Here is a 24,433-nt window from a genome sequence, read left to right on the forward strand (position 1 = left end):
GAAAGTACATGGAATAAGGAAATAGAGTGAGGGACATATTGAAATATGCTAGGCAGGGCTCCCCTGGTGGCGCTGTGGTTGAGAACCCGCCTGCCAATGCAGGGGATACGGGTTCGAGCCCTGGTCCCGGAGGATCCCACATGCCGCGGAGCAACTGGGCCCGTGCGCCACAACTGCTGCGCCTGCGCTCTAGAGCCCGCGAGCCACAACTACTGAGCCCACACGCCACAACTACTGAAGCCCGTGTGCCGTAACTACTGAAGCCTTCACGCCTAGAGCCTGTGCTCCGCAACAGGAGAGGCCACCGCAATGGGAGGCCCGCATACTGCAATGAGGGGAGGCCTGCGTACCGCAACGAGGCGTGGCCCCCGCTCACTGCAACTAGAGAGAGCCCATGCGCAGCAACGAAGACCCAACACAGCCAAAAATAAATAAATAAAATAAATTTAATAAATAAATTTAAAATACATGCTAGGCAGCAAAATGAAGACACAGCGTCAGAGAGAGACTAATAGCAAGAAGGCCATTGCAGTGGTCTAAATGAGATTTGATGAGCTTCTGAATCAATTCAGGTACAATATTGGGCTCAGTAGCATATAGGTAGTAGTTCAAGCTTCAAGTATGAATAAAATTGCCCAAAGAGAGCAGACTGACAATAGCAGTGGATAGAGGCCACTGGAAGACAAGCTCAAAACTCAGAAGACTCCTCCAGGTAAACAGGAAGAACCATGGGAAAGAGGGCACAGAGGTAAGATTAGTTAAGGCTTATATGTGCCATCTAGGTTGATTACCTGGGAAGTTGTAGTTTTGATGAAGGAACAGGAGAGAACCCCATTTCACTGTTAGATGAGGAGTAAGTAGAAATACGGAGTACAGATAGTAAATAGACCACACTTGCAAGAAAGAAAAGTAGAAGTAGCAAAGCCCGAAACTAGGCCTGGAAAGCCATTCCTTGCAGAGACAACAGCTTCTGGAAAGACCAGGAGGTATAGAAGTGCACATATAAGGAATTTTAAATAGTTTGATATGAAAACTAAATTTTTAAAAATATTTGATTCATTTCATTTTTTGTTCCTTTGTCTTTTAAAACTGATCAGTGTATAGTTCTCTTTGGGGGAATTGGGGAGGGAGAAGTAACCTTCTATTTAGTTGTATGTATATGTGTCCCTTAGCTAACTTTAAAAAAAAAAAATACCGAGACTTTCACATGAAGTAGACTCTGAGACTGCTCAAGCTCTTGAAATGGGAAATTAGGCAGTAATATTCTTCTTAACATTGTAATGTGTTCCCATTCTCTACCTGTCATAAAATTTGTATGAAAGCTCCTTTTCCTTCATTTGCTTATTTTAGGAGGCAGCAGAAAATGTCCACTGAACGGACTTCTTGGACAAGTTTGTCCACTATTCAGAAAATAGCACTGGGCCTCGGGATCCCAGCCAGTGCAGTGGTTGCCTATATCCTATACCGCAGATATAGGGAAAGCAGAGGTATGTGAATCCATGACTGTACATATGGAAATGTTTAAACTGTTCTGGCCTTGTTAAATTGAAATGAAAACTTTCCTTCCAGACTGGGTATCATTTGTTGGGATGTAATTGGCTTTCTCTGAGGGATCTTTTTTTTTTTTTTTAATAAATTCATTTATTTTTTATTTTTGGCTGCATTGGGTCTTCGTTGCTGCGCGCGGGCTTTCTCTAGTTGCGGCGAGCGGGGGCTACTCTTTGTTGTGGTGCACGGGCTTCTCATTGTGGTGGCTTCTCTTGTTGCAGAGCATGGGCTCTAGGTGCGTGGGCTCCAGTAGTTGTGACACATGGGCTTAGTTGCTCCGCAGCGTGTGGGATCTTCCCGGACCAGGGCTGGAACCCGCATCCCCTGCATTGGCAGGTGGATTCTTAACCACTGCACCACCAGGGAAGTCCCTGTGAGGGATCTTTGGAACCAAGTTTTTTCTCTTCTATGTTAATGTGAAGCTAGTCTGTGAAATAAAGAACTCATTTTATCATTCTTTTGATCTCTTCCCTTCAGCAACACCAGCACTACAATGGGTTCTTTCTTTCTCCTTCTTTTATACCCATACACTTGTTTATATTTTCCTTCTATTGTTAGAAGGCTAACTGTCCGGTCCAGTTTCCCCACAGGTTGGACCTAGGGAGTAGGACCTAGAGAAATGATTTACATACAGACGAGAGAAATTCTGAACCTAGTGGGCTCCTCAGGCAACTTCTAGCCTTCATTCTTCTCCAGGAGTCGTGTCTTGGGGGAAGTAGTTTGCCCAGAATCCATCACTCCTTCCTTGCAGAACCAAATGACTTTCCGTGTTTTAGCATATGAAAACAGTAGCCCAGAGAGAATGCCCATCTTCTGGTCTTTCAGGACCTTTTAATTCCCACTCAGATGCTACTTCTCCTTCTCTTTATGGTTGAAATCCTCAGTTTATCTCTTGCATCCACATCTCTTTGATAGCTAGATTCAGGGGAGGGCAGGTAGTAGCTTTGGGTATTATCTAAGTATGATCTGACGATCTATGCAGAAGAGCGGCTGACATTTGTTGGGGAGGATGACATCGAGATAGAGATGCGAGTCCCCCAGGAGGCTGTGAAGCTCATCATTGGCCGGCAAGGAGCCAATATTAAACAGGTAACTGTGTGAGCAGGCAACGGCTTTCCCAGGGATTGATTCTGCTTTCCTTTCTTTGCCCCCATTCCATAAAACCCACTCACACCATGTATATTTTAAACAGAAAAAATACAGGAACTTATTAGGTAACTGCTATTTTCCTTCTAGAGATGAGTACTTCTCCCTAGAGAATGGGTGACTTAACTTGAAATGGGGATTTTTAATTGGATGATTCTCAGCCTGGTATAGCTTGAATCATTCCTTTCTACTATGGAATTATGGACTCTCATTAATTGACAGTAACTAATTAATTGCTCCCTGATTCTTTTTACCACCTCCTGTTGTTCAGTTGGAATGTCAATGAAATAAAATAATTGATTCTCTAATCCAAATTAGGGGAAAGAGTGTTCTAAACACAGAGAAACTGTTTTGGATTAACTGCTATCTGGGGTTACCTTTTTCTCTAATCTCCTTCCATAAGTACACGTAATTGAGGACTGCTTATAGCACCCTGATTTCACTGATTACTGTGTCCAGTTCCGTCTACCTCCAGGGTTAGGTTAGAGTATCCTTAGCTGACCCAGATGAGAGCTCGTCCAGAGTGTACTACCACATATCCTTTTCTCTGCAGCTACGAAAACAGACAGGTGCTCGGATCGATGTGGACACGGAGGATGTAGGAGATGAGCGGGTGCTGCTTATCAGTGGTTTTCCTGTTCAGGTGTGCAAGGCCAAAGCAGCAATTCATCAGATCCTGACTGAGAGTACCCCAGTGTCTGAGCAGCTCTCAGTTCCCCAGAGATCTGTGGGCAGAATCATAGGTACCACTGGACAGCTTCCTCTGCTGTTGCCTTTTTTGTTTACCTTTGCCTTTCTTTCACACCTTCCCAAGGGTTTCTCCTGACCTACTTCGCTTCACCTTGCTGAGAAAAAAAGGCAGGGACATTGAGACCAGAGCTTTACCTTTTTACAGAAGTAAAATCAGTGGTAAAGCAAAACTCATTATCTCAAGAAGTTGTATGATCTGAACCTTACAAATAGGTTCCAGAAGGGTTCAGGTAAATGTATTTACCTCAGGTTTTTAAAGGGAAGCTAAGGATGCTCATTTTATCCCAAATCTTTCAAGACAGTGCTCTAGAAAGCACCTATTATGCCTTCCCATGGAGCATTCCTTACGCTGCTGGAAGAGGCAGAGAAATGTCCTGTCCCTGGTCCAGTGTTTCACACACCGTGTAGGGTATCTTCTAATGAAGTGGGGATGTAAAGTATACCGAGTGGCCAAAAAATGCAAGTGACATGACCACATTAACCTATACAATGTGTAGAATTTAAATAAAATGGATAGAGCAAATAATCCAGTATTCCCCTTAGTATAGTACAGATTTCAGTAGCTCCTGCTTTCCATTCACTGTCTTCCATTCTGTTTAGTTTGAAAATGAGAACTGACTCTCCCCTCCTAGTATGTACAAAACAGTGGTGTCTCTAGTAGTTAAGGTTACTGAGGAGGGAAGGACAGGTTTTTATGTATTATTCAATGCAGGGAGAGGCGGCGAGACAATTCGTTCTATCTGTAAGGCCTCGGGAGCCAAAATAAACTGTGACAAAGAATCAGAGGGGACATTGCTACTATCAAGACTTATAAAAATCTCAGGAACACAGAAGGAGGTGGCAGCAGCTAAGGCAAGTAGCTGATAGATTTGAATTGTATCTAAGAGTGAGAAGAACACTTTACTCCATCTCAGGTCAATATCTGGCCACGTAGATATCATCCCTTGTCTTATTTTCCACAGCATTTGATACTGGAGAAAGTTTCAGAAGATGAAGAACTTAGGAAGAGAATTGCTCATTCTGCAGAAACCAGAGTCCCACGGAAGCAGCCAATCAGCGTAAGAAGAGAGGAAGTGACAGAGCCAGCTGGGGCTGGAAAGCCAGCTTTATGGAAAAACACTGGCACTAGCTTGGAGCAGGCTGCACCTCTGGCAGTTCCTCCCCACAAAGGAGGTGGTGACACGTCTGTTGTAGGACCAGAAGAGCGTTCCTGCAGGAAACCTAATGATGACAACCTTCAGAAGTTTGGAGCCCAGACCAGTCCAGAGACATCCATGTTTGAAAGTATGTAAGAAAGAGGGAACCCATGAGCCATATGGAAGATAGAAAAAGTGGCTTAGATAACCCAAAATAGGAAACAATAAAAAAAAAAATTCTATTTTCTCGACTACACTTACAAGTCTTTAATCACAGATAGGACTTTCTGGCGATATTTTACTTGGGATTAGTACTAAGCACAAATACTTTTTTTCTGAATACAAACCAGCTAATAATTTTAGAAAACTATAGAAATATGCTAGTTCACAGGAAACTAGTCTGTGAGTAATAGATCAAATAATTGAATTACATGGTATTCTTCCTCCAGACCTATTTATTTAAATAAGTAAAATACTGAGTCCAGTTTTTTTCCTGAATCATTACTGTTTTAAAAAATCTACCTCATTCAAGAAGAATAAAAAGGCTTTGGGCTGTTTCTTCTATGTATAGGTACTAGGATGGGCAGGGAAGACCAGGGCCCCTAAGAGGTTCATAGACTTGTCCAGGGTCACATAATGAGTCAGTGGTAGAAAGGGATCTGGAACAGGCCCACATCTGTCCATGTATCTTCTCCCTGGTCCATGCTGCAGCTAGCATATGGGGATTTCCCTTCATTATAACTGGTGGCTGATTTGAATACGTGGCAGATGACTAAGAATGCGACCAAACTCTTATTACTCAGATACATAGAAAGGAACAGAACATAGCTTAGTATTTTTCTTCAGGATGTTCTTGTATGATGCATCTAGTTGTCACTCTAGCCATTTTTAAATGGTGGTAGCCACTGGGTATTTGTACCTCTCACCCTCCTGATGCAGTCTTCCCATTTCAACCAGAGATGATTCTAGTAATGGTCACCATATTAGGTAATAATGATTCTGCAGCTTAACTTGCTTATCCCTGTGGTTAGTCCCCAGTCCAGACTTCAGTTTCCATGCTGATGAATTCCTAGAAGTCTATGTCTCTGCCTCTGAACATCCTAACCACTTCTGGATCCAAATCATTGGCTCCCGCAGCCTGCAACTGGATAAGCTTGTCAGGGAGATGACCCAGCACTATGAAAATAGTCTGGTGAGTTGCCATAGGGACAGGGCAGGGGTTTGATGGAAAGCGGGCGTATCTTTTTCATTGTGACATATTCTCTTCCCTTTTCTGTGGAGCAGCGGCTTGTTCTTCCTTCCTTCTGGTATCCACGGTTTACTTTTTGGCCTACCCCTTCCTAACTCTGCCCTCTCCTGCCTCCTCATCCCCTTGTGTAGCCTGAAGACTTGACTGTGCATGTAGGAGACATTGTCGCAGCACCTTTACCTACAAATGGTTCCTGGTATCGAGCCCGGGTCCTTGGCACCTTGGAGAATGGGAACCTGGACCTCTACTTCGTTGACTTTGGAGATAATGGATATTGTCCACTGAGGGACCTCAGGGTGCTCAGGTCAGCGTGGGGGACAGGCTGGAGTCAGGCTGGAGTCTCACTTACTGACTCAGTCCTGGCCGTAGGGTGGTGAGCTGTTGGCACTTATCACCAGGGGGCGTTGGAAGAGAGCCTCTTTACAGTGCTCAGATGATTATCATCTTCTGCAGGGCTAACTGCTGTCTAGAAGCCAGGAATATAAGAAGGCCCTTCTGGCACTAGGATTCTAATTTCAGTTTCTTTCATTTTAGGAGTGACTTCCTAAGCCTTCCATTTCAAGCAATAGAGTGTAGTCTGGCACGGATAGCCCCCTCAGGTAAATTAGTCCTATTACCTATTGACTTTGCCTCCATATAGAATAACTTTCATAGAGCACGTGGGAGGGAGTCTCACATTCCCAGGCTTTTTGAGTTCTGGGGGCTCAGGTGCCTTTTCATCACCAGTGCTAGAAAGCAATGGTCAGAAACGTGCCTGGCAGTCAGACATAGGTGCCTTTTGAAGTAGACAAAGGTAGTTCCGGTTTTCCTCCAGGACATAATCCCACCCCCGTCAGCACTGACCCCTTCTTAGGCTCTCTCTACAATTTTTTATGAGGTGAACAATGGGAAGAGGAAGCTTTGGATGAGTTTGACAGACTCACTCACTGTGCTGGGTGGAAGCCCCTGGTGGCCAAGATCTCTAGCTACGTCCAGTCTGGGATCTCAACTTGGCCCAAGATCCACTTATACGACACTAGCAATGGGAAGGTAAGACTGGGGTTCACACGTTCCTCACTGTCCCTTCAGTGTATTTATAGCCTCATTTACTTTTTCTCTCCCAGAAACCCTTATTTGATGATATTCCTGACTCATAAGATCCTGCTTACTGAACCACCAAAGGAATTTTTTAAAGTATCAATCCTAGCTCTTCTGCCCTATTTCCTCTGATTTGCCCTTCCTTCAGAGAGAACATCATTCCCTTTTCATCTTTCTTCTCAGAAACTTGATATTGGGTTAGAATTAGTTCGTAAAGGATACGCAATTGAGCTTCCTGAAGACATGGAAGAAAACAGAGCTGTCCCAGTAACGTCGCGCAATGTGGTGAGTGAGCATTGTAGTCATTCAGGGTGCTGCTTTGGGGCAAATCTGGTGCCTTGAGACAAGAGGGCTTCTAGTCGTGCATGAGAGTTTGTAGAGCATTCTCTTCTCTTAAGGACTCTGAGTTGCTCCACTAGTTGGTCAGAGAAGACCTTGTGTGCCTCAGCAGCCAAACCGGATTCTGTGAGCAAAATGATGGGGCGGCTTCTCCTTTCCCACCAGCCAAACACATTCTTCCTTTTTCTCTTGTTTTCATCCCTTCAGGCCACAGAAACAGATGTCTCTCTCCGCAGCACGGTCACTGAGACCAAGAAGAGCCCTGGAGAGATGGCGCATACCCTGTCCTGCCTCAGTTTATTAGGTACAAACAGCATTTTCTCCCTAGAGCATCTCTGGAAGTTACCATTTCTTAATCAGCCTCTCCAACTAGGGAGGTTGTTAAGACTTACCTCTTAACCAAGGTGGTCATCGAGCACCAAGAAGCCCATTTTTTTCCCTGAGCCTCAGTGGCAGTGCCTGCTAAATTAGGGCAGTGTCTGACTTTATCCTCATTTCCCCTACATAGAAGCTGCCTCTGTGTCTGGTGATGATAACCTTGAAGATGACTACTTAGTCTGAAGTCACCTTCAGTTGCCTCAGCCATCCGCTTTGCAGTAAGTAGAGCTACCATCTATCTGTAGCAACAGGAAAGTAATGAGGGTGACAACAGGGGCCTTGCCTCTTCCCCATAGCCCATCTTACCACTACTTCTCTGCAGCTGCTTTCCTGTAGCTTTACTTTCAGACTGAGCCCTTTCAGCTTTTTGTGTCTTTGTGTCTTTGGCAGGATTTGGCATAAGATTTGGTGCCTGGAGAGAGGAGCCTGTGATAGAGATCAGTGCAGTTCTTCCTTCATTATATACACGATCTGGCTTGCTGTGGACCAAATGCATTTGCTCCTTCCACTGGACTACCAGAAAGTGTGAGGGGTGGAGGGAGACAAATACATGCCCCTACTCCCCTGCCACCCCTGTGCCACTTCCAGTGTTTGAGTCCTGCTGCGCTACTTCCAGCCTGCTCAGTGTGCAGCTAGCTCCCCTCGACCACTCACAAAGCACACTACTGCTAGGCTGTGTCCTTTGGAGGCTGGGAAACAGCCAGGGTTTGGTTATTGGAAATGATGATTCTGCAGACTCCTGACTCACCTCATCAGGTGACTGGTTAAGGAGAGTTTTTTAAGTGGTGAACTCAAAGACTGCAGTTGAGTCAGGAGGCAAAGGCAAAACTCAGCCTAATTGTATTGAAAAGCCTCGGGAAGTGGGAAGAGGATACGCCTCCCAGCCTCAACTGCTGATACGTTATTGGAGACAAGGTTTTTGAAACAGTGCTCCAACTATTGCCCAGTAAACTTTGGTTAAAATACAAGTAGACAAGGAGAGAGGTGACTCAGGAAATATTCTAAATTGCTGGTATAGTATCTATAATATATATGTATACACACGCAGCCATAGAGCTCGTGTAGCTGTTCAAATCATTTGGGGTTCCTTTGCTGAATAAAGTTCTCAAGAAAATTATTTAAAACTAAATGCTGGTTGAATCACAAGGTGGAAACGAGTCTGTGGGTATCTTGTGAACTGAAATCTGGTGAAAATTGCCAAACACCTCACACAGAGGGGCCCATCTATGAAACATCTGTCCCTCTCACGCACAGATCATATTCTTGCCGTAAAGCAACTTCAGAATTAATCATTCACTAAGACCCCACCTAAAAGGAGTAGACTAGGATTCTAGAAACATGGGTTCTAGGGATAGATCTTTGCTGTGAATTTATGGGGCCTGTTTCCTTATAGCATCTCTCCGTTTCTGACAGTATTTTGAGGATCCAGTGAGAACTGTGAAGGTATTTGGAAGTAATGTGGGTGGTAGAATGATGACAAATGAACTTTTTTTTTAAAGATCAGCAAGGTAAAGTAGAAGACTTAAAACTAGTATGTAAGGCTATCATATGCAGGATTTTTTAAATCTAGGAATTAGTGACGTCCACCCCTATGCACATGGTAACTATATTTTCCCATAGACACAATTTTCAAATTTTATTGTCTTAGAAAAGTCTCAGTACCAAGTAGCAGAAAGGCTTCAGTGAAGGAGCATCTCTGAGTAGCTTGGGTAGTCCCACAGGAATCAGTGAAGGGCTGCCATTGATATGACATTTCAGACCTTGGCTGCACTCACTCAGTGAAGCAGGCTCGGCCCTGGAATTGGAGCTGCTGTACAACGGGGTCATGAGGCCAGTTAGTCCCCAGTTTCCTCAGCCTTTATGCCTTTTTTTTTTTTTGGAATATTTATTTTTTTAATTGAAGTATAGTTGATTTACACTGTTGTGCCAATCTCTGCTGTACAACAGAGTGACTCAGTTATACACATATAGACATTCTTTTTTTATATATTCTTTGCCATTATGGTTTATCACAGGATATTGAATATAGTTCCCTGTGCTATCAGTAGGACCGTCTTATCAGCCTTTACTCTTGAGAGGTCCCCTGATAGAAATCATTCATAGGACTTCTTGCTCTGGAAAATGAGTAGTGTCTCATTCTTTTTTTTTCTTGCGGTACGCGGGCCTCTCACTGTTGTGGCCTCTCCCGTTGCAGAGCACAGGCTCCGGACACACAGGCTCAGCGGCCATGGCTCACGGGCCGAGCCACTCCGCGGCATGTGGGATCTTCCCAGACCGGGCACGAACCCGTGTCCCCTGCATCGGCAGGCAGACTCGCAACCACTGCGCCACCAGGGAAGCCTGTGTCTCATTCTTAACTGTAGTTTGTTACTGTGTATGAAAGCCTGTTCCTTTAATATGGCCTTTAAGCCTTGTCAGTTTACATTGCATTCTGATGGGTTCCCTATTCCAGTATAACTCTCTCTGTTTTCTGCTTCCTGGGATGCTCCTCCCCTTGAGCCAATGCCACAGGAACCATGTACCTTCTCTGATTTCCTCCACATCAAAGGAAAGGAAATAGCACTTGTCTCCAATTTGAACCAAAATATATGGGTGAAAGTCTCCCAGTAAGGCTTAAGTCTTCCTGAATTCCCTAGTGCTTGGTTTTGCTCCTGGCAGGTGCTCAGATGGTTAGAATAAATGGGGAAAGGCAAAAACTGAAAATCCTTGGGTCCTTTCTCTCTCTGGCTCAGGCCCCTTTGATCTTTTCAGTCATCAAATGTTTATCTATCTATCCTACAATGAATTCAGCTCTGTGAGACTCAAAGAAACAGTGAACACTTGAGGATTGCACTACCCTTTATTCCTAAGATGGAAGGTGTTCTGAATCACATCCTGGGCCCCTGGTTCTCATTTATCAAGGCTCCGAGCCCTTCACAGAGTAAGAATAAGCATGTTCAGGGAGTTTCACTGGGCAGGTGGCCTAGGTCCCTTTCAAGGGGATACACCATAAAGATGACATTGTTCCAGGGAGGAAGGGCCGGGTGATCTGGTCTGACCACTTCAAAGCCCATGTAGCTGAAGGCCCGTAGCAGGGCACCTGTGAAAAGAGAGAGGAAATTAGAACACTCTGAAACTCAGTACAGCTGTTCCCCCAGCCTTGGCTTCTTCCAGTAGGGAATGACTTGGGGGGTGTGGGAAACAGTGTAGTGCAGGCACTGGGATGATGTGCTTTGGAGTCAAACAAACCTAGACTCTAACCTGGCTGGCGTTTACTATACCGGGAAGGTATAGTAAACTCTTGACCACCTTTGTCTTTTATCCAATGAAGTATAAACTCCTTGAGGGAGGAGGTGTAGTTTCTGTAATGTGTGCCTAGCATCTGGTTAATTATATTCCTATCCTCCTGGCCTAATGCCTGACCCTTTCACTCTATAGGTGTTTAATACACTTGAGATCCTTTCTGTCCTACCAGCCAGATCCCTTGAATGGCTTCTTTGTAATTTCACCAGTGCTCCTTCAGTCTAGATTCTGAAATCTACGTGCAGGGCCTTCCTGATAGTCTAGTTGTGACTTGAATGAACGGAATGCTAGATGCCTTAATTTCCTTGGCGGGGAGTAGGGGGTGGGTGTTGAATCCCTGAACTGCCTGAGCATGCCCTTTTTTAAAGAGTGAGGGGAAGAAGGTCTACCAAGGAAAAGTCACTTGTCAGCTGCTTCAGCACAAAGGGCCAGGAAGGACAGAGCAGATCCCCACCTCTGTCATTCCGGTTGTTTTGGAAGTTTACAAGCACAGAATCCACATTGGTCTTCTCCACATACTCCAGTGTTGCAGTCAAACTAGGGACCAGAGGGAAAATGGTCAATGTAATGTTCAGCAAACTCAAAATCCAGAAAGATCCTACTTGCAGCAGAAGAGATCTTATTAGTTTTTCCTGACCCAAGCCAGGAAATGAAAGTTGCTAAACTCGTTTTGATAGATTTTTTTCTCTGAAGCCAAGGGATTATACACTACTGGACTGACACCATGCCATGGAAGGGGATTGGGGTGAAGGGGCCACTCTATAAAGACAAACAGCTAGAGAGCACTTCCTTTCAACTATTTATGCATTCCCACTTGTGTTTCTGAATCAGTTTAGCAACCTCCCATGGGCTGTTATCCTTTGAACCCCAGATCCTGGCTCAGCTCACAGGCTTGTTCAGTGGTTTGAATGTATCCAGCTCCTGAATAAGCCCTCACTGGTTAGCATGCCCACTACCTGATTATGACATAAGAGTGAAATCCCCTAACCTCTTTGCTCCCCTCTCCCCCATACAGGCTCAGTCACCTTTCCCGGCTGCCTTGATCCAAGGCCCGGTATGGGATATCTAGGAAGAGTCTGTGGTCACAAAGAAGGCCGTGCCAATGGGCAGAGGTCTGGGAGGTGAGGCGGAAGTGGAAGTCTAACTGCACCGGGTCCTGGTGAAGCAGGGGGTCAGTAGCCAGCACCGTCAGGTTCCCAGCCTAGAAAAGGAGTAAAAATGAGAGTAATATTCTCCTATTTCTGTGCTCACCTAACCCTCAAATCATATCTCAGGCCAGTTTGGGTGTGTCTGTGGAAGCAAGGCAGGGGCTGATGGAGAGCCTGGGAAAAGTGGAGCCAAGGTCTTACTCAATATCCCTCAGTCCTGGGACCTAACTCTGTTCCTATCATGGAGTTCTCTTCGATACAAATAATTTGGAATCTGGAGTCAATGGAGTATTACTGCCTGCTGACCTCGCTCAGTGTGCTCTAACGATTCAGAAACGTATTTACATCAGAGAGCTTAAAGCTGGGCCATCTATTTACTGTCTCACTGATAATACTCTTCTACTTTTCTCCATCATATGTTTTCTCTAAATTCTCCCATTTCTTATTTAAAATGCATAGCTCATACCTAGGCATGTTATTGAGATATGATACAAAGGCAAGGGCAGGAGTTCTGGGTTCTAGTCCCAGAACTTAGCATCTAAACAGCTTTATGTCTTAATACAGTCTATCTTTGTTTCCACTTTCTCTTTTCCCATCCTGCTTTTCACCACCAGCCCTAAGACCTTGCCTTAAGATCTCTGGACCAGAATCCTTGTCTATAAAGTAGCTTTTACACATGAGCTCCGAGGTCTCATCTAGCTCTAACTTCTTATGATTTATTTTCCAACTAGCTAATGTCCCTTTGCAAGATATCATTACCGCAAGGGGCTGCCATGTCACAGCACCAACTCCCAGTCCACTTACCGAATACAGTTCTTTAAGCTCGTCTTGATCACCCTGCTCGCTGCTTCTGCCCCTGTGAAGGCCTACTAGGGACTCAGGAGCACTGAAGACAGCAACGGGGTCGGAGTGTCAAGTGCTCCTGTTCCTTATAAGTGATGCTGATTGGGAAAAAGAGGTCCAAATTAGTTTATTTCTGAGTCTGAGATGGGGAAAGACTCTTAACTTCCAGGTACACAGGGTCAGGCTCTGGCACCATCTTCTGTATCGTATGTGAACCAACCCATCTGTTTCCATTTTCCCAAGCCAGCCAGATAGAAAACGTTTATGAAGCTCCATGCAGGCCTTCTACCCTATTTTGCTATTATCATCTTTTGCCACTTGGGAAGTTCTTTCGAATTCTTTTTTCTTTACAGTGTATATAAACAACTACAAGTAGAGATGAAAACAAGTACCTTTTATAACAAGGCAGCATCTTCTCCCGGAGGGTGATCCGGTATTTGTAACGGTAAAGGTAATAGGCGTACGGTGACCAGATCGGGTAGAGGTAGTTCCGTGTTTTTCCCCTCTTGATATAAGAAAGGGAGTAGATAAAGGGGCGCGACCTGTTACGAGGCAGTTTCTTAGTTCAGTGCCTCCCCGAGGCAAAGTGAGGTTCAGGGATGGGTGGCAGAGGTTTAGGCAACTGGTGCCATTGTGACACGGTGGGCACTATGACATGGACAAAGCGTTAGCCCTTACACCGCCTCAGGACTCCTCCCTGCTGCTCCCTACCCCGTCACCCTCTCAGGCAGCCCCAAGGCTCCTGTTCAACTAGTATGCACTTCACAGCTACACCAGAAGTTAAAATACTTTGGCTTCTGTAGTGGTTGGTAAACAGCCCTGGCTGACCACTTGTGCCCACACAATGTGGGCTCCTCTCTGGCATGTGCATGTGCAAACACACACTTCAGCAACTAAAGGGTTGGGGTCTGACACTGCAGGAAGCTTCTAAGGCCCTGATCCAGCATCTGACCTGACTGGTTGGTTCCTGGTTCCTATCAGTTAAATATTTTATCATCCCTACCTTTAATAAGCCAGTGGTGCTACCCATTGTTGAACTTTCTCATTGCCTTATAGGGTAGGAATTGCAAACTAAATGCCTGCAGGGACCTGGACAACTAATGGAAATTAGTGGAGCTGCTGGGCGGGACTGAAGCCAAATGAAAAGCTCACACCCTGGGCTTCCCTGGTGGCGCAGTGGTTGAGAGTCCGCCTGCCGATGCAGGGGACACGGGTTTGTGCCCCGGTCCGGGAGGATCCCACATGCCGCGGAGCGGCTGGGCCCGTGAGCCTGCGCGTCCGGAGCCTGTGCTCCGCAATGGGAGAGGCCACAACAGTGAGAGGCCTGCGTACCGGAAAAAAACAAAACAAAACAAAAAGCTCACACCCTAAAAAAAAGTGACACAATAGCTCCAAACAGCTGCCATGCAGGAATGCAGACTCAGTGGTACCAGATCATATGATTTTTCAACAGAAACTGGAAAGATTGATTTTTGTGATAAATTTCTCAAATTTTAAAAAAATATTGGCTACTAACTTAAAAAATAAAAATTGTTCATTAAAAAAATCAACATGGTGTGTAAAATTTGGTTCTGCGGCCACCAGTTTGAGACTTCTGCATATTCATTTATTCATCCATTTAACAAATATTTATTGAGGGCCTACTATGAGCTTAGGATACACAGTAAACAAAACAAAGATCCCCTGCCCCATGGAACTTCTAACAGTGAAAGAACAAACCTAAACACTAAGCACAAGAAAATGATTTCATATGTTAGATGATAGCTGCTATGGAGGAAAATAGAATCAAGAAGGATCAGGAGTGTGAAGGAGGTGGCGCAGTTGCAGTAATAAATAGGGTGATCTAAATAGGCCTCATTGAAAAGGTGACATTTAATCAAAGACCTGAAGGGGGTGAGGGATTTAGGCCAAGCGAGCATCTGAGGGTAAAAGCATTCTGTGTCAAAGCAACAGCCAGTGGGAAAGCCCTAAAGAGAATGTGTCAAATGTTTTCCACAAACAGCCAGGAGTCCACCGTGGGTGGAGTAGTATAAGCTACAGGGAGCGTAGAAAAAGAGCTAATGGGGCCAGGTCGTTGTAGGGCCTTATAGACCATTGTCTGGCCTTTGTCTTTTACTCTGAGTAAAGGGGGAAGTCATTGCAGGTTTTGGGTAGAAGAGACATGATCTGACCTGTGTTTTTAGAAAGATTCTGACTGTTGTATTGTAAATAAACTGTAGAGCTTTAAACGATGTTTGTTAGGAGACTATTGCAGTAATCCAGGAGAAAGATAGTGTCTTATTCCATGGTGGAGCATTGGAGGTGATGGGATGTGGCTGGATTCTGGAAATAGTATAAAGGTAGCACCTACAGGATTTCCTGGCGTAGGAGAGAAGCTGAGTCCAAGAACTGAAAGAATGGAGTTACCATCAACTGAGAGGGGAAAGGCTGCAGGTGAGGCACTGTGGGGCAGGGTATAGAGATGGATTTAGTTTGGAGCATGTTAACTTTGAATTGTCCATTAGACATGTAAGGGGAAGATGACAGGCAGTTGGATATTCATGTCTGGAGTTTAGAAGACTAGGGTGAAGACAGAAATTTGAAGTCATTGGCGTATAAATGGTACGTTAAGCCATGAGACTGAATGGGATCACCAAGAGTGTGTACATTGAGAAGAGTAAAGATCCAAAAACTGAGTCCTGGGGGCCCTCTGAGAAGTGGGGAATAAAAGAGAAATCAGCAAAGGAGACTGTGAAGGAAAATAGTGAAGTAGGAAGGAAATAAAAAATCGGTGTCCTGGAAGCTAAGAAAGTGTAATTAGGAGGAGGGAATAATGGTCAAAGGCTGTTTATGTGTCAAATAACAGGATGTATAGAGCATCTTTCCATAAATCTCTTCTGCCAAACAGACCCTATTCACTCCATTTATATGGTTTACTCCCCAGTACTGAGACCCTTCACGGAGGGAACCGTCTCCCTTGTGATTTAGAATTCTTTAAACATGAGCCTAAATACTGCAGTGTCACGATTAAGGATTAGACGACTTCCTGGGGCTTGCAAGTTTTCCAGAGGATCCCATCCTTCCACCACTTTTAGGCAGGTTTGAAGTAAGGAAAAATGAGAGCAGCACCCTCTCCCCTCAGCATCCAGTTATCACAGAATGTCAGAATTGGAAGTGCCCTCAGAGAGCTACTAGAGCTCAGTCGAAGCCCCCATCTTAAAGACAAAGTGAAGCCAAGAGGGAAAGTGTGTCTTTCCCGGTGTCAGTGCACCTAACAGTCACTCCACTATGTGTCAGTGGCTATGGGTGTCCCTCCCCCGAAAAGAAATTGGGAGAAGGGAGTAGAGGCATGCTGAATCGTGGAGCATTCATCCCAGATCTCCGGTCTCGAGGCAGCCTAGTCGCAGCCCAATCCGGGCCCGGGCTTCCCCTGGGCTCAGCTCGGACAGAGCCGCGCCGGCTCAGGCGCGCCGCGGGCACCCGGTGGGGGCCTTTCCTGCCGCCGGCGCCGGGGGCCTTCTACGCCTCCATCCGCGCCCGAGAACATGGCGGCGGCTACAGGCAGGTCTCTGCTGCGGGCGGGCACTGAGCGGCTGGTGCGAGGAGGGGTTTGGGAGCTCCTCCGGCCGCGACTTGAAGGGGGCACCTCCGGCTCGGAGCGCGACTTCAGCCTGTCTCACAGTCGGGTGAGGGCCGGGGGTGTGTTCTGGGGCTCCTTGACTGGGGCGCGTTGAGACCTGGTGGGGCCCCGGCCTGCGGGTGGTGGGCTCTCCTTGAGGGGCCGGCGGCCAGAGGAGGAGGCTTCTCCGTGGAGACTTGCTCACCCTCGCTCCCCCGGCCGCCAGGGCACGGTCATTGTGGAGCGCTGGTGGAAGGTGCCGCTAGCAGGAGAGGGCCGGAAGCCGCGCCTGCACCGGCGGCACCGCGTCTACAAGCTGGCGGAGGACACGAAACACCGGCCCAAAGACAACCTGGAGCTCATCCTCACGCAGTCGGTGGAGGGTAAGGCCCAGGCAGAGGTGCTTCCTGTCTCAGGCTGGTCCTGTTTGGCATCAGCTTTTTTCTGCCCTTTTACTAATTTGGGGGAATGACCAGCTCATATTTGAGAAGAGGAAGCCATAAAAAGTACTGTGATGGTGACATTGGCCTCCTACATAGAAAATCAGAACATGAATGCAGCAGCATCATTAACAGTGTGTGGGGAGAAAGAGACCTGACAGTATGTGCCACAGGTACTGAAATCCTGTGATGGGACAGTGCTTCACTTTGTACAGGGAATATTAAGTTTCTAAATCAGGTCCTAAAGAAATGAATTAGAAATCTCTTAAGTGTTGTCCTAGCGAATACTAATATTTCTTCTAGGAAGAATAAGCACTGTGAGAGAATAAGAGGTCTTTTTTCCTTTGATCATCTCCTTTTTTAGGGACTGCTCGATAATTCTGATCCAGTGTCTCTGTTCTCTGTTGGCAGAACTTGGAGTCCGAGGTGACCTGGTCTCAGTGAAAAAATCTGTAGGCCGTAATCGACTACTTCCTCAAGGACTGGCTGTATATGCATCTCCTGAAAACAGGAAGCTGTTTGAAGAGGAGAAATTGGTGAGCCCGGAAGACGGCAGAGGGACTTGGAGGAATTAAAACCTTAAGATTACCTCTAGCAACTTCTTCTAGCCCCTACTTCATTTTCAGATGAAGTAGGGGCTAGAACAGGAATTCAGAAGCCCAGCCAATGCCAAGCATAGCAAGAGTTTGTTATTAGTTACCACAAACTCATTTTTCTTTCATCTGTAACTTTCTTTTCTAGCTGAGACAGGAAGGAAAATTAGAGAAGATCCAGACCAAGGAAGGTGAGACGGTGAGTAGAAACATAGAAAATCTTTATTTATGGGTCACCTACAAAGTCACCAACCTCTTCCTGAAAGACTTCTTGATTTCCTTGAAGTCTCCTGATTTCAAGCACAAGGTAGGGGCAAGGGAAGTGTTGTGGTTACCATAACTGGTATTGAGATATCCTAGGATATCCTGACCTGTTGGGTGAAGTGCTCTAGTTTATTGAGGGAGGCGCCAACCTGGGTACCAGGGGACCCATGGAAAAGTGAGATGAGGACTTTGCCTTCGGGGTTGTTTACAGACAAGTTGGAGAGAAAATAGACACATGAGAAAGTGATAAACTCAAGGCAGTAAATTATGAGTGACATGGACCAAAATGGATTAGGGTGATTGGGAAAGGATTTTTTTCAGATGGGATTGAATTAGGCCTTATGGGATTAGTAGGCTTTGGATAGACCAGGAGAGTGGGAAAGGTATTCTTAAGGGAGAAAAAGTAGATAGTTAAGGCACATTCTTGTTGTTTAATTTAAAAAAAAGTTTATGCAACTTTTAAAGGTTACACTTCATTTACAGTTATTATAAAATATTGGCTATAGTCCCCATGTTGTAGAATACATCCTTGTAGCCTGTCTTACACTCTATATCTGTGCATCTGTTTCTTTTTTGTTATATTCACTGGTTTGTTGTATTTTTTAGATTCCACATATAAGTTATCATTACAAGATTTGTCTTTCTCTGACTTATTTCACTTAGCATAATGCCCTCCAAGTCCATCCTTGTTGTTGCAGATGGCAAGATTTTGTTCTTCTTTATGGCTTAGTATTCCATTGTGTGTATATGTGTATGCACATACATATTTTTTTGTGTGTGTGTATATACACATATATACTACACCTTCTTTATCAGTTCATCTGTTGATGGACACTTAGGTTGCTTCCATATCTTGGCAATTGTAAATAATGCGGCTGTGAACATTGGGGTGCACGCATCTTTTCAAATTAGTGTTTTTGGTTTTTTCAGACATATACCCAGGAGTGGAATTGCTAGGTCATATTTTTAGTTTTTTGAGAAACCGCTATACTGTTTTCCACAGTGGCTGCACAAACTTACATTCCCACCAACAGTGTATGAGAGTTCCCTTTCTTCCACATCCTCTCCAACATTTGTTATTTGTGTTCTTTTTGATGATAGCCATTCTGACAGGTGTGAGGTGGTATCTCAGTTAAAGCATGTTTTAAAATAGAAAGTAGACCAGTCTAGCTAAAACAGAGGACTTCTATTAGGAAATATATGACTGGAAAGAGGGTTGGGGCATAATTTACAAAACATCTTTAATCCTCAGCTAATGAATTTATACTTTGTTCTGTACGCAGGGAGGAATTGTTATGGTGTAGGGGTGGGATTGAAGGGCCAGAATATTGTGTTAAAACAGTCTGTGAAAATCATTCCATCCTGAGATATACCAGCAGCCCCCATTGGTGAGCCTAACCTTGGTTTGGGGGGCGGTGTTTAAAAAGTTTTAAAATTTAAAAAAAACTTTTCTTTCTTTCGGCTGTGCCAGGTCTTAGTTGCAGCATGCAGACTTCTTAGTTGCAGCGTGCATGTGGGATCTAGTTCCCCGACCAGGGATTGAACCCGGGCCCCCTGCATTGGGAGCATGGAGTCTTACCCACTGGACCACTAGGGAAGTCCCTGATGAGCCTAACTTTGACATGGCCTGTTTCTCCTTGCTTAGGAATAGCCACGTATAGGCAGCATTTCCTTTCAGAGCATCGCTAAAACGTCTTTCCATAATATCAGCCTTGAGACAATGAGAATTTTTATCTTTCGTATTCATCATCTCACCTATCTTGGCTATGAGGCAGAAATTGTGCATAGCCTCTCAGACTGTGTGCCTCTTGGCCTCTTGCTAACATGTTTCCTCTCCTTTGATTACAACTCTAACCTATCTTCTGTGTATAATTCCTCTCAGACAGTGAAATTTCTGAGAAGATGTCACCTGCAGGTAGGGATGAAGAACAATGTCAAATGGGAGCTAAACCCTGAAATAGTTGCCCGCCACTTCCTCAGAAATGTGAGTATTCCCAAACACTGCTGTACCCCTGAGGGTGGAAACTACCCCTGGGAAGAAGAAGCTACCCCAGGATTGATCCTTCTGTTAGGAAAGGGTATGATCATCCAGCTGGAGGTTTGGAAAGCATTTTTTTTTTTAATTGAAGTATAGTTGATTTACAATGTTGTGTTAATTTTCTGCTGTACAGTAAAGTGATTCAGTTATACATATATATACATCCTTTTTCATTTTTCTTTATTATGGTTTTTTTACAGGATATTGAATATAGTCCCCTGTGCTGTACAGTAGGACTTCGTTTTTATCCATTCTATACATAATAGTTTGCATCTGCTAATCCCAAACTCCCAATCCATCCCTCCCCCACCTGGCAACCACAAGTCATTTCCCTCCCACGCCGGTGTAAACCAATCAAGAATGCTTTCCCTAAGTTGGACAGCCTCATGTAAATCAATGCAACCTGCCCCTTGGCAACCACAAGCCTGTCCTCTACGTTTGTGAGTCTGTTTCTGTTTCATAGATCTTTTTTCTAATATAAATTTATTTATTTATTTATTTTTGGCTGCGTTGGGTCTTCGTTGCTGCACGTAGGCTTTCTCTAGTTGCGGTATGCAGGCTTCTGATTGCAGTGGCTTCTCTTGTTGTGGAGCACGGGCTCTAGGCACGCAGGCTTCAGTAGTTGTGGCACGCAGGCTCAGCTGTGGCTTATGGGCTCTAGAGTGCAGGCTCAGTAGTTGTGGTGCATGGACTTAGTTGCTCCGTGGCATGTGGGATCTTCCCGCACCAGGGCTCGAACCCATGTCCCCTGCATTGGCAGGTGGGTTCTTAACCACTGTGCCACCAGGGAAGTTCTGTTTCATACATCATTTATGTCATATTTTAGATTCCACATATAAGTGATATCATGTGGCATTTGTCTTTTTTTATTTTTTTTGCAGTACGCGGGCCTCTCACTGTTGTGGCCTCTCCCATTGCGGAGCACAGCCTCTGGATGCGCAGGCTTAGCAGCCATGGCTCACGGGCCCAGCCGCTCCGTGGCATGTGGGATCCTCTCAGACCAGGGCATGAACCCGCGTCCTCCCCCATCGGCAGGTGGACTCTCAACCACTGCACCACCAGGGAAGCCCTGGCATTTGTCTCAGTTCACTTAGTATGATAATCTCTAGGTCCATCTGTGTTGTTGCAAATGGCATTATTTCATTCTTTTTTATGGCTGAGTAAGTATTCCATTGTATATACGTACCACATCTTCTTTTTCCATTCATCTGTTGATGGACATTTAGGTTGTTTCGATGTCTTCGCTATTGTGAATAGATCTGCTGTGAACAGAGGTGCATGTATCTTTTTGAATTATAGTTTTGTCCAGATACATGCCCAGGAGTGGAATTGCTGGATCATATGGTAGCTCTATTTTTAGTTTTTTAAGGAACCTCCATACTGTTCTCCATAGTGGCTGTACCAATTTACATTCCCACCAACAGTGTAGAAAGGTTCCCTTTTCTCCACACCCTCTCCAGCATTTGTTATCTGTAGACTTTTTAATGATGGCCATTCTGATCAGTGTGAGGTGGTAGTTCATTGTACTTTTGATTTGCGTTTCTCTAATAATTAGCGATGATGAGCATCTTTTCATGTGCCTGTCAACCATTAGTATGTCTCCTTTGAAGAAATGTCTATTTAGGTCTTCTGCCCATTTTTCTGATTAGGTTGTTTTTTTGTTGAGTTGTTTGAGCTGATAGTATATTTTGGAAATTAAGCCCTTGTCGGTAGCTTCATTTGCAAGTATTTTCTCCCAGTCCATAGGTTGTCTTTTCGTTTTGTTTATGGTTTCCTTTGCTGTGCAAAAGCTTGTAAACGGTCTCAATTGTTTACTTTTGCTTTTATTTCTGTTGCCTTGGGATACTGACCTAGAAAAACACTGGTACGATTTATGTCAGAATGTTTTGCCTACGTTCTCTTCTAGGAGTTTTATGTTGTCCTGTCTTACATTTTAAGTCTTTAAGCCATTTTGAGTTTATTTTTGTGTATGGTGTGAGGAAGTGTTCTAACTTCGCTGATTTACATGCGGCTGTCCAACTTGGGGAAAGCGTTCTTGATTGGTTTGCAGGGGTGTGGGAGGGAAATAACTAAGGATGGTCACATAGATTCTGAAGACTGATAGGAGAAGATGGTGGGATCATTTATTTTCTCTAGCTAGGGAAAACCTGGGGAAATGTGACTCACTGGAGAATTTTTACTTTTGTGGGTGAAGTGAGTTTGATCTTGAGCCCTGTTTCTCTTTGTGAATCCACCTCCCTTTCTGAGAAATTAGGACTGAGTTATTCTGCCACTATTTATGGAGGTTTGTGCCTTTCCATGGGATCAGCCAGGGTAAACCCCTCCATTTTATTCACCCATGTACAGGAAAATCTAGAGGTTGCCTGGAGTGGCAACCATGTAAACAGAGTTCCCTTTGGCTGTGATTGATTTTTTTTGCAGCTTGGTGTTGTGGTTGCCCCACATGCATTAAAGTTACCAGAAGAGCCTATCACACAGAGGGGCGAGTACTGGTGTGAGGTGACGGTGAGTGTTTCACATCCTGTCTCCTTTTTCTCACTGGGTAGAAAGCTGGGATTGGATGGTGTTAGTTCATATCTGCCCCACTGATCTGAAGATTCCTGTTGTTTTGTGTACAGGTAAATGGGCTTGACACTGTGAGGGTACCTATGTCTGTGGTGAACTTTGAGAGGCCCAAGACCAAAAGATACAAGTACTGGTTAGCCCAGCAAGCTGCCAGCTCCACAGGCTCCCAGACCATCTGAACCTGTTCTACCTCGAAAGCAGCAAAGCAGAATCAGAGAGGTGGAGCAAAGATGATGGGCCAGCACCGTGATATCACTCCCAGCTCTGACCAAACACGGAATTTTAGAAAGCATATGGAGACAGCGACAGCAGACTAGACTGACTATACGTTGAATTGTCCATATTTGCCATCTTCAGCAGTTATCACATCTAGCGTTATTGGGGCAGGCCTACTCCAGAAGTACCAGGCTGTAGATTTGATAAGCTAAATATTAATAATAGACCAAAAGAGTCTAGATCTATTTAGCCTCGTCCTACATTGGAATTCACTGGAATAAATGATAGCGATAGCTCATTCTCATCATCCAAACTAAATGTTTGTATCTGAAAAAAAAATAAAGAGGTTGTGTTCTTTTTAGGTGTTGTTTACTGGACTGAGTAGACTGGGGACAGGACCTCTATGTGGGATGTCCTCTTGAGCCACTGGGGTTTACTGCTAAAAAGGAAAAAAGAGAATACACTTGCAGGCTACAGCCCACAGTTGCTGTGGACAAATTACTCAACAAGTTGATACGCCTTACGGTCTTAAAACTTATTAGGTACGCTAAATACAGCCCTCAGTACAAATGAGCACAGTGGAGTCTGAATAAGGCCTAAGGGAAATTGTCGGAGAAAATGACGCTGGGATGAAAGAAGTTTAAAAAGGGAACTTCTGTTTTATTTCGTCAGCCACTTCCTGAAATTTTGAAAAAGAAAATACCTTGGTTTCCAGACCAAGGTTAAGATATGGGGCTAGTTCGTAGGTAATTACGGAATAGGAGATGAGGCAAGTAGATAGTTCTGTGTAAGTTCAAGGTCCATTCCTGGAAAAAAGACCAACTGTTGACAAGTGGATTGTGCCAGAGTCACTCAAATAAATATGAGATTTTGCAGTTTAGGAAGGATAAAGACGAGACCATTGACTCTGCTGCTACCCTTACCAGAGAAATTGGTTTCTATCAATCATCCTATTTGAGCTCACCTGCCTTGCCAAGCCAACTACTTTCATCCACAGAAAGCCATCCCTGCTGTTGAGCGTTCTGTCGTCAGTAGTTGCACTAATATCTGTATTCCAACCTCACACTTGCCAGAACTCTGTGACAGGTCGAGCACTAGTATTGTTTGCAGTTGCCATTTGATTGTCAGATTTGCCATCAATCCCTGCTGTCCTTGAAATGGAAAGCTCACTTAACACTGCATCTTTCCACACCACCACCACCATGACGACGCTCTCTGAAACTGAGCACAGGAGCAACATTCCACATAGCGAATCTCAAAAAGTGTTCAGATACTTGTCATGAGGTGAGTTCCTGGTAAAACAGACTGAGTTGGAGATTTAGGTGCAGGAAGTTTACTGGGGGTGTCCTCTAGATTAACACCTGTTGGGGCGTGAAGGAAGCAAAATTCGGTAGAGGGAGAAGTTGAGCTGACGCAGTCTCAACAAAGGCCTTAGTCCCCCAGGGAGCTCAAGCTAGGATGGCTTGAGCCACCTAGGTGTGTACCATGTTGAGGCAAGTGGCCAGACCTATAGAACCCCATGCTGACCCGGAAAGGGTCTTGGGTGAGGTGGCTGATTTCAGGCACAGGCAGTACCCAGAGGGGAACTCAGATGAGAGCTGTGCGCATTCTCAGCAGCTTGGGAAGTGAGGGCTTCGGTGCTGAAGGGAGCAATCTGGGCAGCACACCATAGTCTCCACTACAGTCCACTTCTTGTGCTGTCAGGTCAGTTTATTCATAAGTTCTAAAACGATCCCTTCAGGATGCTGATGGGCTTCCTTTCCTGGGAAAACTTAGAGGAAGATCTGGGACAGACTACAGCCCCTGCTGCTGTAGCTTAAGTC

The 24,433-nt window shown here is 44.9% G+C and overlaps 3 protein-coding genes across 3 annotated transcripts; 2 read left to right on the forward strand and 1 right to left on the reverse strand.

The window, feature by feature from the left end:
- Positions 1 to 1,348: 1,348 nt before the first annotated feature.
- On the forward strand, positions 1,349 to 7,806 carry TDRKH (tudor and KH domain containing; the record flags this gene model as incomplete). The annotated part of the gene is made up of 12 exons (XM_082865611.1): positions 1,349 to 1,487; positions 2,531 to 2,637; positions 3,248 to 3,437; positions 4,157 to 4,296; positions 4,407 to 4,728; positions 5,612 to 5,772; positions 5,961 to 6,133; positions 6,364 to 6,428; positions 6,707 to 6,858; positions 7,090 to 7,191; positions 7,453 to 7,549; positions 7,754 to 7,806. Exons 1-12 carry the CDS (start codon positions 1,364 to 1,366, stop codon positions 7,804 to 7,806), a joined length of 1,686 nt encoding a protein of 561 aa, XP_082721737.1. The 5' UTR covers positions 1,349 to 1,363.
- A 2,753-nt stretch (positions 7,807 to 10,559) lies between these two features.
- On the reverse strand, positions 10,560 to 16,731 carry OAZ3 (ornithine decarboxylase antizyme 3; the record flags this gene model as incomplete). Its single annotated transcript, XM_082832473.1, is given in 6 exon segments — positions 10,560 to 10,702; positions 11,360 to 11,442; positions 11,931 to 12,106; positions 12,858 to 12,932; positions 12,934 to 12,994; positions 16,700 to 16,731. Coding segments are annotated over 6 exon segments (570 nt in total).
- MRPL9 (mitochondrial ribosomal protein L9) lies at positions 16,420 to 22,943 on the forward strand. Its single transcript, XM_082832472.1, has 7 exons — positions 16,420 to 16,561; positions 16,721 to 16,877; positions 17,346 to 17,470; positions 17,676 to 17,726; positions 19,674 to 19,775; positions 22,251 to 22,334; positions 22,448 to 22,943. Exons 1-7 carry the CDS (start codon positions 16,421 to 16,423, stop codon positions 22,571 to 22,573), a joined length of 786 nt encoding a protein of 261 aa, XP_082688598.1. The 5' UTR covers position 16,420; the 3' UTR covers positions 22,574 to 22,943.
- The last annotated feature ends 1,490 nt before the right edge of the window (positions 22,944 to 24,433 follow it).

The sequence above is a fragment of the Leucopleurus acutus genome, assembly GCF_964270905.1.
Source record: "Leucopleurus acutus genome assembly, chromosome: 2".
Lineage (NCBI taxonomy): Eukaryota > Metazoa > Chordata > Mammalia > Artiodactyla > Delphinidae > Leucopleurus > Leucopleurus acutus.

What these genes read in the sequence shown, in the direction of transcription:
- MRPL9 (XM_082832472.1), top strand. Translation starts at nt 16,421, where the DNA reads ATGGCGGCGGCTACAGGCAGGTCTCTGCTGCGGGCGGGCACTGAGCGG. An exon ending in AGACCAAGGAAGGTGAGACG is followed by an intron (nt 17,727 to 19,673) that starts GTGAGTAGAAAC and finishes AATTCCTCTCAG; the next exon opens with ACAGTGAAATTTCTGAGAAG. An exon ending in CCCGCCACTTCCTCAGAAAT is followed by an intron (nt 19,776 to 22,250) that starts GTGAGTATTCCC and finishes TTTTTTTTGCAG; the next exon opens with CTTGGTGTTGTGGTTGCCCC.